The sequence below is a fragment of the Emydura macquarii genome, unplaced genomic scaffold (assembly GCF_026122565.2).
Source record: "Emydura macquarii macquarii isolate MOO-44397 ecotype Brisbane River unplaced genomic scaffold, CSIRO-AGI_Emac_v2 contig_1876, whole genome shotgun sequence".
Classification (NCBI taxonomy): Eukaryota; Metazoa; Chordata; order Testudines; family Chelidae; genus Emydura; species Emydura macquarii.
The window spans coordinates 27963240-27976988 of NW_027132013.1; the positions used below are offsets into that span (position 1 = coordinate 27963240).

Consider the following 13749-nt stretch of genomic DNA (forward strand, 5'->3'; position numbering starts at 1 on the left):
CGAATTCAAAGTTTATACAAAACAAAACCACCACAGTCTGGGTCAGCCCTAGGTTTTTGCACAGGTATAACGTGCAGAAGCACACATGGAGCTCCATCAACTCCCTGCCCACTTATGACCTGGTTCTTCTACCTATAGAATTAGAACCAAGAGCATCTGATGCCCATCTCCAGCTTCTGTTCTAACCATGAGACAACACTTTTCCCTGAATGCTGGATCTCTCTATAACCACAGCCTACATCTGAGTCATAATGGTGTATTTTTGTACATGCCAATGTAATTCAACTGAGCTACAAGACTTTGAAATTTATTATCAACACAGCTGTTCAGTGATCCATGTGAAAAGAGATGGTAGTCTTAGTCTAATTCTTAGTGGAACAGTGATCCATATCACAGAAGCCAGTAGCACAAGCGTCAGACACCATCACTGAATCCAGTAGGATTTCACAGGCATCGGGGATGAACGACTCTCACACACTTCAGTGTGGGCAAGTTTGAAACTGATTGACACATTGGAGTGGTAAAGCTTACATTGCTACTGGCCATGTTCTACCTGCTCCATGATGAACATAAGGAGTTTAGCCTCTATGGCTGTGAGTCTGGTACCTTACCCCAATGCTAAATTTCCTTTTAAAGTCTTCCAGATCTGGCATTATATTTCATCCTCTATGTCCCTATTCACGGTTCTTAAAGTGTTGGCAGGTAGGTACATTGACAAAGTATTGTGTACACTTTTTAAAAAATTGGGGGTGAAATAAATAAATGGAGTTAGCACGGGTATAAAACTGGAGTAATGTTGTGGTGAGGCTAGCCCACTGCGGTTAACTCTAAAGCTGCAGCATTTCAAGTTTGATTTACAGTTTTGAGCTGTCATTATAGAGTTTACAAGGGAAAAAGTGTGAATAAGGATTGAGATTTTCCATCTATAAATTGTTGAGGGGCGTGGGGAAGTGACAGAGCTCATTTAAAGAACTTATTGAAGTAGCCGTGGTGAATGATGGTGCCATTGCTTGTCTCATTGTCATAATTTAAGGCCTTTTTTAATTAGAAGAAACCACAGAAGTCAGAGTTAAGTACCACAGACTCAGATAGAGCTGGAAACGTAGGGAAGTGAAAAAAAAAAGGAAAACAATAGGCATGGACTGAAGAAGCTGTTTTATTTATTTGTTACTAGTAGTTAAAATGACATACAAAATGCTGCAGGGGTGGGGTGGGAGTCCAATTCTAGTCAGTTGCAAAATAATTAGAATTTCATTTTGAAATCAAGTTTTGCTTCATGAGACTGAGAATGAAAACACTGCAGCCTTAAGTTATATACTCAGTTGGAGGAGGGGCAGTTAGACTAAAGCAGACATTTAAATACATACTGTGGTAGATATTACATAGTTTGTATAATTGTGAGTCAGCAGAATTTTTTACTCCCAAGCAAACACTAGCAATTCATAAACGTCCTTTGTATAAAATATACATTTGCTGTTGCCTAAAGGGGGGCGTTTGCAACCTTTGCATGGAGAACTGACTGTTCCTTTATGTACATCTTAAAAGCTTTACAAATTTTGCTTCAAAAAGTGTTAACCTCTAAGGAATGTTAAATAAAAGACCCAGAAACAGCTAATGTTTTGCTTGCTGTCTACAGAGTGTAGGAACTTTAGGCCCAGCTTCTCAAAGGTATTTAGGTGGCTAACTCCCAATGGAGAGTTACCTTTGAGAATCTGGGACTTAGCAACCTGGGGTGAAATCCTGGCCCTATTGAAGTCAATGAGAATGTTGCCATTGATTTCAAAGGGGGGGGCCAGGATTTCACCACTAGCTGTGTGTCAGTTCACTGAACAGAAACAATAACTAGTTTAAAGCTTTCAACAAGGTTTCAGAATGATTTTTCATTTTCACCTAAATATCAACTCGGCAGAAGTCATTTAAAAGAAAACAACCGCCCCCCCCAGCCTGTCAATGAAAAAAGCTTTGTATTAACAATAACATTAAATATCCATATCTTTCTGTTGAACTATTCACATTCCACACAGTGGAAATTTACCTCCTGTAACTCCAGATTTTAGTTTTTAAAATCCACGAAGAAATGTGTCAGAATTGCTAAGTCAGAAGATGCCAGATGCAATGTGTGCATTTTAATAATATGAATCAGTGATTTGCAATCTTTGGGTTACAGATGGAGAAGTTGCAGAGCTTATAATAAAAATGTATTAAATGCAGAAACATATGATTTGAGCAATAACATTGTGAAACATCTGTGGCTTTTAAATAAATGATTGCACCTATCCTGTATCTGTGATAAGCCAGTGCTGTATTTTCCCTTTTGGCATAATAATAATCGTCTTTCTCAGAGTCCAGATGGACAAAAATGCTTTGTGGATCGCTTTGAAATTAGGGGGCCTATACTCCCCTCTGATGTGAGGCATAGGGTGTGAGAAAGCACAGTTGTCCAAATATTGGCCAGTTGTGGCCTGTGCATACAGAAGAAGAGAAAAGGCAGCTTAATGGCAGGCTTTGTCCTAGACTAGAAGCCCTTCCACACAAACCCATTGGGCCTAATTCCCTCTCTCACACTGGTTTTATATGAGGGTAAGTTTAGAGTGGGGTTTCTACCTTCACTGGGGCTACTGCTCACTTAGAGCTCAACCCTGAGCCCAGTGAAGTCAATAGGGCAGAAAAAGGCCTTTCCACTGATGCAAGATCAGATTGCAACCTAGCGCTGGAGCACCACAGGAGTTAGGGAGCAGCTCAGGGGCAGCCATGCTACGTGGCATACTTCCTTCTGCACCGGGCTAGTAACACTGTGAAATTAATGCTTGTGAAAGCGCTATTCATTTCCACTTCACACTGTGTGAGACAGAGATGGGGAGCAGGCAGCAGCATAGCTGCTGAGTGAGAGAATGGGGAAGGGAAGATTAGGCAGTAGCGGGGAGTGGCTTGTTCTCTGTATAGCTGGGCTGAAATATATAGATTCTCCTGCAAGACTTTCTGCTCTCCTACAGGTTTTTCCGTGGCCCCTGGGCCTGTCCTGAACTCCTTCCCCTAAGAAGAGAAGGCCAGGATAACCCCACAGGTGAAGACCATGGAGTTGTAAGAGTTACTGACCCCCTCTCCTGACTTTTTCTGCAGGAGGGGAGCATTTAGCCCTCCATTTTTTTGAAAATTCTCTTTACTTAGTCCAAATCCTGTTTAAATGCAAGACTGTGGCAAAGGATATAAAAAGCAGATTATTGCTGGCAAGGCTCTGCATCTCTTTTTCAACAAACTTCATGCCTGTGGCAGAGCTAAAATAACAATAACAATGCAATGTTTACTAGTCATGCATGCCATTTCTTTTGTCTCTTGTGCGGTTATTGCATTTGCAGTCACATGACGCTCGTAATTTTTGCTTTGCTCTTTTATGCTAAATTACTGCCATTTTATACTTGATGTTGTATTTTGTGATTTATACAGTGTGTGTGAGAGAGGAAGTATAGATGCACGAAATACATAAGCTCATTGTGTGCAAATATATACCCACATATGTAGACAGATACTGTATATATACATATTACATGTACAGTACAGACACACACATAAATATATAAAGCCGCTATTATCTGAATTACAAGACCATAAATAAATCAAGAGGATCTAGATCTTAATTGATTTAGAATGTCAGTAGAATTCAGAACTGTATTTATAGCCTTGTTCATAATTTCTTTTCATTTTATATAACAAAGGGATTTTACTATAAATTAAACCAAAAAAGTAGCAGAAGAAAATGTTTCCTTTAATTCCTTTCTCATCTTTTCTCTCCCATTCCTTCTCCTACTCCCTCTTGTCCCTTTCCTCTCCTTTCTGCTAACTCTTGGCCTTCTTTTTCCTTCTAGCCCCTGCAATTATATTTTCTCTCTGTGAGTGTCCTCTTGGTTCTTATTCCCCTCCCCCGCATTCTCCCAACAACAGTGATTTTTAAAAAAAGAAAGGCATAATAGAAACTACTGATGCAAGTGTGGCTTTTAGTTAGGTTTCTCCTATGGCTGCACACCTTTTAACACTGGTTGTTTTAAATTTAAGATCAAAATTATATTTGGGAGTTCCTGAATGCCTCTGATTTAATATTTCTTTTCATATTGTGAAAGTGAACGATATGGTCTCCGGTGAAGCATTAGCAAAAGTCACAGCTGCATTGAACTCAGCAAGCAGGGAGAATGTGAGTGTACACTAAGGGTCCTAATTCATAGATGTGAGATTGAACCTGTGCATTTATAGCCTTTAGAGATATTTCACACATGAATTAAAGTGTTTTTACTCCATAGTGAACATTCATATCCTTCTGTATGGATATATACTCACACCCTCCCCTCCCCCTGATGTTTTAGGTTATGCACTCTGCTTCCTTTCAGTTGTGTTCAACCCCACAGTTACTGTATTTATGCCCCTGACTCTTAATCTGGCAATGACAACAATTGCCTATGTCTGGAGTGTCAGTGTAATAATATTCTGCCGAGTCTAGTCCAAATCAATGGATATACACCGACATTCTTTCACTCGCGTGATCCTCTTCTTCTTTCTAGGGGGCTGGAGCTCAGGGCAATTGAGCGTAACTGTCATGGTGGTGAACTTCTTAGGTTTGCAGAAGGAACAGGACTGAAAAGAGCCTTCCTCTTTGCGAACGTGCCTTGGGATGTAGAAAGAATTGCACTGGCCATAGCAGAATCTGTTGATAATAGTATGACTATTGCAGCCTTCTTCGTGGATGGTTTGTTTGAGAGGCTGAGTTTTACACCAATCCCGCTTAAGATACTTGCGTTCAGTGACGTGTAATGCTTCCTGGCTAGACTCCAGCACCTCTTCAGCAGGCATTGGTGTGCCTGTTCCCCGTTCTCGGTGCCTTGAACCTGGCTGCTGCTTTGTCTGTGTCTGCTCTGAATCATTGGGCTGATCCTTGTCAGGAGGAGGGATGGCTCCCTGAGATCCACGGTTTCTCTTTCTCCCCTCTGCTGTGGCTAACAGCAGTCCAGCTAGAAGAAGCAGACCACCAACAGTATACATTGTGCGGACCATCCTAGGTAGAGGACAATGAGGAAACAAAACACAATTGTGGATTTCACATAAAATCTGTCAAAGATAAGTGTACAATATTTCCACTGGTCTAAGAGAAAAGTATATCAGAGAAGTGAGGTACCCAGCCTCTAACAGCTGGAGATAGCTAGCATTAAATGGAGTTGCAAAGAGCTACGAAACAGTGATCCCATTTCAGAAATCTCTAGGTCGCTCTGGAGGGAGTCTAATTTTGTGTTTTGTATATTTTCTTCTGCTCCTTTGCCCCACGTACATTATACCAGTTTAAGTGGCCTGATTCTCTTCTCTCCTCACACCATTTTTACTCCAGTGTAACTCCATTTACTTTAATGGACTTATTTCTCATTTACACTGGTGTAAGAGAGGAGAATCAGACTCAGAAACTCTATGCTTGCTTAAACTCCCTTTACTTAGGGCATGTCTACAGTGCCGCAGTGGCAGGCAGCGATTGATCAGGTCTGTGTAGACCCGCTCAGTTGATGGCAGGGCACTCTCCCATTGATTCAATTAGTCCACCTCCCTGAAAGGAAGAAGGCAGCATCAATGGGAGACACTCTCTTCTCCAAGTAGCGTCGTGAAGACGCCGCACTGCGTAGATGTATCTCATGTCGACCCAGCATGGCAGTGTAGACCAGACTTTTGCAGTGTATAACCTTCACCATATCTACCCATTACACAAGACTCAGCGTTCGGCCCACTGAGTCGGTGTAATGGAGTCTAGGTTGGTGTAACTCAGAAGAGAGACCCGTGTAACATGAAAAGCAGCTAAGGTTCTTTTGGCTCTTTGGCATGTGGCCCAAACAAACAAACAGATTCCTTGCACTTGTATGGGAGGCTTCATACCTCTGAATTTGGGCCAGTTTGTGACACTGGAGGATGTAGCCAGTGCTTAAAGTGCATCGGACCAGTTGCACCAGGTTGCATGTTTCATTCCTGCCTGGGGAAACCCCCCCCGTGATTGTGTGCATTCCTCACTTGCCTTCCTCCTGAGGAAGAGCAACCAATCAGGGATGCCGCGGGAAGCAGGCCAAACTCTTCTCCCAGGAGCCAAAGCTGGGAGGGGATTGATAAGGGGAGTAGAATCAGCCCAAAAGCTTTGGGCAGCTCTACTCCCTCCTCCCCTCACCTCTTGGGAGCAACAGGATAGTTCTTCTCTGCTTCTCCACCTCCCCTAGTTGTCCCTGCAACACCTGACCTGGGAGTGGGGAGAGAGGTTAAGAACCTCTATAGGTGCAGGAGGAGGAGACGTGAGATGCAGGGGCATAACAGAACAAATGTGGGGGCAGAATTAATGGAGGACAAGGGGATAGACCTGTTGTAAGCTGGAAGGTGCAAAATTGATGGTGGCTGGTGGGGGCAGGACTGATTTGGAGGCTAAGGGTAGAATTAATTGTTGGATGGGGAATGGGGCAGATGTAGGGGTGTTACGACCCTCCCCACACATTTTTTTCAGACCACTTTGAGTGCTGGACATTACACTGATGTGAATCAATATCATGATGTATCACTCCTTATCTCCCCTCTCTGTGCTCGATGGCACAGGTATCTTTCCTCTCTTTTACCAGCTTCTGAAGATCTCCTTTCTATCCAACCTCTCCTGGCTGCTGGATCAGGTGTGGACACCACCCTTACTCACCTATCCCAGGTGAAGAAACTCAGCAACTGCAGCACTTCCCTTCCCCCCATCCATGAGCTCAGCACTGCCCATATTGTATCAGGGAGCAGCAGGGGCACTCCAGTGATGATTGTTCCACATGTTCTGCCTGAGACCGACACAGATCAGATCGCTCTAATGTCTGACTGGTTGTCTATCTAGAGAGCCACAGGCAGAGAATCACGGCCATAAAATACACATGTTAATTTCTTAGTTACTGGCACTTTCCAAAATTGCATGAAACATTTAGATTATGATGTTCACAGATGTCCCTGACTGAAGGAATGAAAGAGGTGGGCTAGGAGTCACTGGGTTTGGAAAGATGTTATGACATATAGACTTGCTTGTCCTAATATATTATTTTAAGTGGTTTTTTAATCAATTGGTAGTGTCCCTGGAGCTTGGTATAGGCAAAAAAGATAAGTGCATTCATTTTATTCATTTAGATTAACGTATCGGTGTGTGCTTGTGGTTGAAAGGAACTTTATACATATATTTGTTATATTTCAGTCTATTTAACACCTAGCTTAGCATTATTGCTGGATCCTAAGGACAATGTGGAAAGGTTGCTTTTAATCTCTAAATGAAAAACTGAACAAAACATGAAGTTTTAATAACCTTAAGGGGCTGACACAAACCAACAACGACAAAAAAGAAGTTGGGAAATTCTGCATAATTTCAAGTGTCAGCTTGAACTTCACGTTTCCTGCCTTTTTTCAGTTTGTATTACAACCTCAATGTTATTCAAACATGTTTCTTTTTTAATTTAGTTTCCATGTTTCATCTTTAAACTAATTTAAAAGAAGACTGGTTATAAAACACTGTTTATTTTCTGAGGAAACCAGAATGACTCCATCATTCCCATCTCTTGGGTGACTACATACCCACACTATTGTTATACAGTATTTTTAAAGTGTGTGTTATGTAATTTGTATGGTGCCAGAAGCTTAAAAAAATATCATCATCATCAATGCATGAAATAGAGAATCACATGCTAGTTTCTAGGCAGCACAAGGCACTTTAGGTATTTGTTTAGTGTTACATTGTTCAATTGGTTCTTACCAATATGCATATTCCTAAAAAGCCGGTGCATTGTTTTTGTTTAAAACTTGTCATCTAGGTCTCCTCTTTCCCCCTTTTTTTAAATGCCCTGTGAATGGCAACTCCAGTCTGCCATATAGGGCCCAGTCCTGCAAAAAATTACTACCAAGTATAGTTATTTCCATCAGTGGTAAGCACTGCGGCCCACGTTCAGGAAAGCATCCTTATTCAGAAGACACTTAAGGCTGTACTTAAATTAAGGAAATTTAAGTACATGCTGAAGTGTTGTCTTGAAATGGGAGTCTATGTTAGGTAGTAATTGTATGCAGGATTGCACCCCTCCACTCACAAAGGATGGAAAGCACACTGTAGATACTTAAAAGGTGTATTGGGTCAGCAAGAACATTAGTAACAAAGAGTAAACATTTTTCAAAACTCAGTGTATTGGCCACTTCAAAAAACAATTCAGAACAATAGAAATTAATGGGATCAGCACAATATGTGTAAGCACAGAGCTGTGGAAGGGGCAGTGCATAAACTGCACCAGCCCAGGAGTAGTCCTGGGGAGGACCTGTGACTCGCTTACATACTAAGGAATTCACTTATAGCCCTTGAAAGGGTGCAGTTTATCTACCTCTGGGCACCTAGCCGTCTCTGCTTACCAACATAAAGGGGTGTCTGGAGCTATGACTCCTCCCACTCTTGTCCCACCCACTTGCTCCATAGGGATTACCTCTAAAGTGCAGCTCCTACATTCTACACAAGACCTGGACCCAAGATAATGCCCACATGCAAGGGATTACTCATCTGCATGGCCCCAGGATATATGAACAATTTAGCCTTTTATAAACCAGTGTCTTATCAAACTTAAATTTTGTAGATCTTTTAAATTCTATACTGCAAAAAATTGCATTGAGTGACATTGTGCAATGAGGTAGCCAGATTGATTGTTTCAGACTTGAAATTTGATCAAACGAAATCTCTCCTTAAATAAAGGGCCTGCTTTCCTGCATACCCTAACTTCACCTTTTTGTCTACAGTGGGACTTATGTGCACATGGGATCAGGTCCATAAATCTTGAATGCCAACTTTCTGCAAAATGTTCAAAAGCAAATTATGTGACATTCTGGGTATTAAAGAAACACTAACAGGATCAGAAAAAGTGAACTGAAAAATCTCCTTAACAATTCAGTAAATACAAACTACAAATATAAAGGCACGATCCAATGCCCATTGACTCCTGTGGGAGCTGGATCAGTCCTAAGATCCAATATCATTAAAATGACTAAAAAATTCCTGAAGTTCAGTTCCTCTTTTCCTTAACTGCCGAGACTCAAGTTTAGAGTTCTGCTTTTCATCTGTAGGGGTCCAATTCTAAAGCCAGCAGAGGTTTTTTATTGTCTTCAATGAGAGCAGGATTGGGGCCCAAAAGTAATAATATTTCACGTGTATGGTGTGTCCCATTTTCTAATCTAGAGGGTAGGCTCTAATCACCCAAGAAGATCAAGGAACTTTATGAATTAGTGATGGCATCAGTTAGAAGAAATAAAAATCCTTCTGTTGCTTTATTAAAAAGTATTTATTTGTGAGTTTAGTTTATGTACGTTTTCTGCTATTGATTAAGGATCACAAACAGTCAATTTTTAAAAGGCATGCGAGTTCCATTGTGAACTATAACAGTACTGAAGTATTATTACAATGCAGTTTGCTTAAAATGTTGGGTTAAATCCTGGCTCCATTGAAGTCAATGGCAAACTTTCATTAACTGAATATAATGGGAGAATATTATGGGAGATTCTAGAAATGTATTTGCATAAGATGTGATTTAACAGATTTACTAAATGATCCTGATGTAATATCCAAAGAAACAATCAGATCCCAAGGTCTTGGCTATTATGCAAATGAAGAAGGTTTGTACAGCCTCCTACAACCCCAAGAGTAAAATATTTTTATTCACAGTTAATGTCCTTGATTAACGTTTCAGTAATGCATAGGTCTGAAGTACAGGAAAAGCAATGGAAGGAGCAATCCACAAAGACAGATAATATGTACTAAGGTTAGACTAACAAAACCAACCTCTATATTTGGTGGGATTTCAGATGCATTAAAATTTCAAGTAATTCCTGAGTAAGGTTTTAGGAAAACCACTGTACAGAATGTCAGTCTATTTTTCTGTCAATGATTATAATGGCAATGGAGAGTGATACAGAAAGTTATGCTAAAACTGAGTGTTTTTGAAAATGCCATCCTTCATCTATTAAACTACAGTCCTATAGTAAACCAGAAATAAAACTGGGTTGTGTATAACGAGTATGGGCATGGGCTATGGGCATGGGCCAGATCCAAATTTGCCTTCCCCATAGGAGTTTTCAACAAAACCACGCCTGTCAATGAAGGTAGTGAGATTTTGCCCCACGTCTATAGGAAGTACTGAAGTGGCTTTGCTGTAGTAGACAGTCACAAGTACTCAAAGGTGTGGTGCTAGGGAAAACTTTGCACAATTCTGGCTTGCACAGGGAAGACAAAACCAAATATCCTAGCACAGCTCGTGTCTGAGCTCTAGGAAGAACCAGAAACATTTGAGCATGAGTGCTACTTCTTATTTATACACAGCATCAACTGTGTGTGCCTTGGATCCTGCTCAGCATCCTACAGCAGAAAGGGAAGGGAATGCCAGAGATTGCTCTAATGGTTACAAATATCAGTATGTAAAATCCAAAAGGACGCTGGGGCTAAGAATTAGCTGCCACCCAGAGCTCTGAGTGCCTCACAAAAAATATATATAACTAAAACCAAAACTTTCCAACCAGCCACCTGGTCAAATAAATTGTTGATCTGGCAGTTGCTTTTATAAATCTCTAGTTCCATGGGAGTGGAGATTTAAAAACAACACAACTGCATCTTACCTATATTGAGGACATTTTTTATTAACAAAAGATTCACTTCGCATAATGATGGTGGTGGGGGAGGGATGTTTATCAGGCAGAGGCTGCCTGAGTTTAGCCATAAGACCCAGTTCTGGAAAAGTAAAGATAACAGTTTTGACCTGCAAAACATGAAGTGATGCTATAGGCTTCAGCAGTACACCCTGGCTTTCCAGCCTCCTGTACAGTGAAATGCTCTGCTGCCGAAGCTCCTACTCACTGGCCCTTCGATCTGTTTTACACACGTGTAAAACCCCACCACACTCTAGAGTCCTAGCCAAACCTTGATTTTCAATAAATAAAACCCTGGTCGCAGTCAGCTTCCCTCTTCTCAACATCAGGGGGGGCTGAGGGCTTGGAGGGGGGGGGGGGAAATAGGTCGGAGAAATCATTGTGATACATCGGGCACTGAAAGTACCAGTTTTCGGTATTTTCTCAGGTTGTTGAAAAATGAAATGATCCAACTTTAATATCTTGCCCAGTGGCTAAGAAGCACACTCGTACAAAACTTCCCTGTGCTGTTTCTCAGGGACCTCTGCTCGTCTCATCTCTATTCTTCGTAAATCAGCTCGGAGACTTATGATGAACCCTGCTGGGTACATCGCCTCTCTGGACGTATTTCTGACGGATTAAACCGCGGAAAAGAATCCGAGGAAAGAAGAAACCCCTCCAGTGAAACAAACCCCGCTAGGGAGAGGAGCGCAGCCATCGCCTTCCTTCAGAAACACTTCGCAGGGTGGCCGCTGTTGTGCGGATATGCCTCGCCAAGAGAAAAAAAAAACCGCCAGCCAGCAGAAAGGCGACCAGAATCCAGCGATTGCTGAGCTGCGCGTCGGAGAGGTGCCTGGGGCCCAGAGCCAGAAGAACGCTGGGTGTCCCCGTCCCTCTAGGGACCGAGAAGCGGGGCGAAGGCTGGAGCCGGCTGCGGTTTGCATTAACCCGCGCGGGCTTTGAAAGCCTGCAGCCAAGGGAGCGCGCAGGGCAGGTGACTGGCTTCCGCGCGCTGGATTTTAACTCGGAAGGCAACACGCTTCCCGCGGGGCGTGCAGAGGCGGATGGGAAGTCAGCCCTGCCGGGCTCTGGGAGGAGGCGCAGAGGGACCAGGAAAGGTGCAGGTACAGCAGGGAGCCCGGGCACCAAGCAAGCGGAGGGGAGGAGGGGCAAGAGCCTTCAGCTGCGGCTAGATCGTGCGCGTTCTCGGGCAGCCGTCACCCAGTTTGATCGCAGGGGAGCCGATCCTGCACTCCGGACGCAGCCGGCACTTCGCTAGGAGATGGCGGGGGAGGGGAGGGGCGAGTGGGAGCTCAGGATCCGGCCCCGAGCGGGCTGCAAGAGGGAACCTCAGCTGGGCTCGGTTTGGATCATCGCAGCGGTAGGCAAAGGGGGAGATAACAGGGGCCGCGGTCAATCCCGGGAGTTGGGTTAGACCCAGTGTGCAGAGAACTGGTCAAATAAGGCAGGGCAAAGGACAGATCTCCTTCTTCCCCTCCCCTCCCCCAGCTGGGGGCTCTGGCATCACACGGGAGTGGCGTGTGTGTGGTGCCTGTGTGGGGCAGCGTGTTAAAAGTGCCCAGGCGGGCCACATTCCCCGCAAGAGGCAGAAAAGTCGCCAGGGCAAGTGCAAAAGCCCCGAGCGATCAGAAAGAGGGTTAGGCGGAAAATCAGGAAAGCGAAGGGACCGGTGCATTTAACACGTCCCCGCATCCCTGGCAGCTTGGGCAAGGGAGCTTTCAACCGTGCCGTGCCCCTGAGCGGCCGGCGGCCGCCTTCCCCGAGCCTGTGCCAGGCAAGAGCCGCGGGCGGGGTAGGAGACACCAGGAGCCGGGACCGCGATTCCGCCTGTCTTCCCCGGCCCGCTGCAGGCAGCCCGCGCCCCAGCCCAGCGCCAGCTGGAAGGGTCGCCACAGAGACCCCAGGCTTCCCCTTAGGGCTACGGCCGGGCTTCCAAGTGTGAGCTGCGAGATCGGACAACGCCCGATGTTTACAGCGGCCCGGCAAGACTGGCCAATACAAAGGCGTTGCTGGATCTGGCCCCAGGTGTCCCATGGACTCCCTTCCAGCCAGGCGCCGTCCAGCCTCGTATCAAGGAGCGCTCCACGGAGACCATTATCCCCCCCGATCGCTGGAAACTCCCCCACCCCGAGCAGCAGCGAGCCGGGCTCGCCTGGGATGGCAGCTGCAGCTGGTACCTTGGAGCCTCCAGCCAGGATCAATGCTTTCTTCCCCCCCCCGCCCCCTCCTTTTCAGTCACTCCTCGCAGATGCCGGGCTGGGATTTCGCTGCCTGTCTGGTGGGCGCCGGATCCAATTTGCTGGGAATGATGCTGTAGGCGGAGATGACAGGCAGAGCTAATTGGGCTTTTGCAATCCCTGTGTTTGTCTAGGGAGATAAATATAATAGCGCCCTAATCTCGGGTCCTGCGAGTGGAAATACCTTTCTGTCTGCCCCACGGCTTGGGAGCGGGAGGCGGTGTCATTCCTCTGAGGAACTGTTTGCAAAAAAAATCCAAGGGCTCGATAGTTTTGCAAGCCGGAGTAATTAATGAAGGGCTGGGTTTTTTTAAAAGAGAGACTCGATCAAAGCAAAGATCAGCACAGGGGCGACATCGCGCAGCTGGGCCAGATGTGTCCCTGGCGTAACTCCCCCGAGGTCAGCGCTGTTTCAACAGGCATATCACCGTCTTGTCTCCTAAAGGGCTTGGCAGTTTCCCTGCCCTGGAGGAAGCCTGTACAAAGAGAGCTCGGTAAGAAATAATCGCCCCACTCACCTGCTCTGCCTGCTGTCCTTGCCTTCTCTGCGGTCTCTGGTCTCTCTACGGGGCTCCTGCCTCGGTGGCTTACTTAGCTGGCGGGCTAGAGGCTGCAGCGGGAGAAGCGCCTGGAGCTGCCAGAGAGTCCATATAGAGGGAGTCGCGGATCCTGATTACAAATTGCAGCAGCGCCGAGCTGTCTCCCATTTAAATGTCTGCCAGCTGAGATCTGCTCTCCAGGCCCCTCCAGATCATTGGCCAGGAGCCTCCAAAGATCGTGTTATCCGCCCCCTTTAACACTTCCATAAACTTCCACCAGGGAA

At 44.8% G+C, this 13749-nt stretch overlaps 1 protein-coding gene across 1 annotated transcript; it reads right to left on the reverse strand.

Annotated features, from left to right (window-relative positions):
• Nucleotides 1-1142: 1142 nt before the first annotated feature.
• Nucleotides 1143-13605, reverse strand: GREM1 (gremlin 1, DAN family BMP antagonist). The gene is made up of 2 exons (XM_067558038.1): nucleotides 13445-13605; nucleotides 1143-5041 (listed from the first exon to the last, which is right to left on the reverse strand). The coding sequence occupies exon 2, from the start codon at nucleotides 5038-5040 to the stop codon at nucleotides 4486-4488; it is 555 nt and encodes a 184-aa protein (XP_067414139.1). The 5' UTR covers nucleotide 5041; nucleotides 13445-13605; the 3' UTR covers nucleotides 1143-4485.
• Nucleotides 13606-13749: the final 144 nt, after the last annotated feature.

What these genes read in the sequence shown, in the direction of transcription:
- GREM1 (XM_067558038.1), bottom strand. Translation starts at nt 5,040, where the DNA reads ATGGTCCGCACAATGTATACTGTTGGTGGTCTGCTTCTTCTAGCTGGA.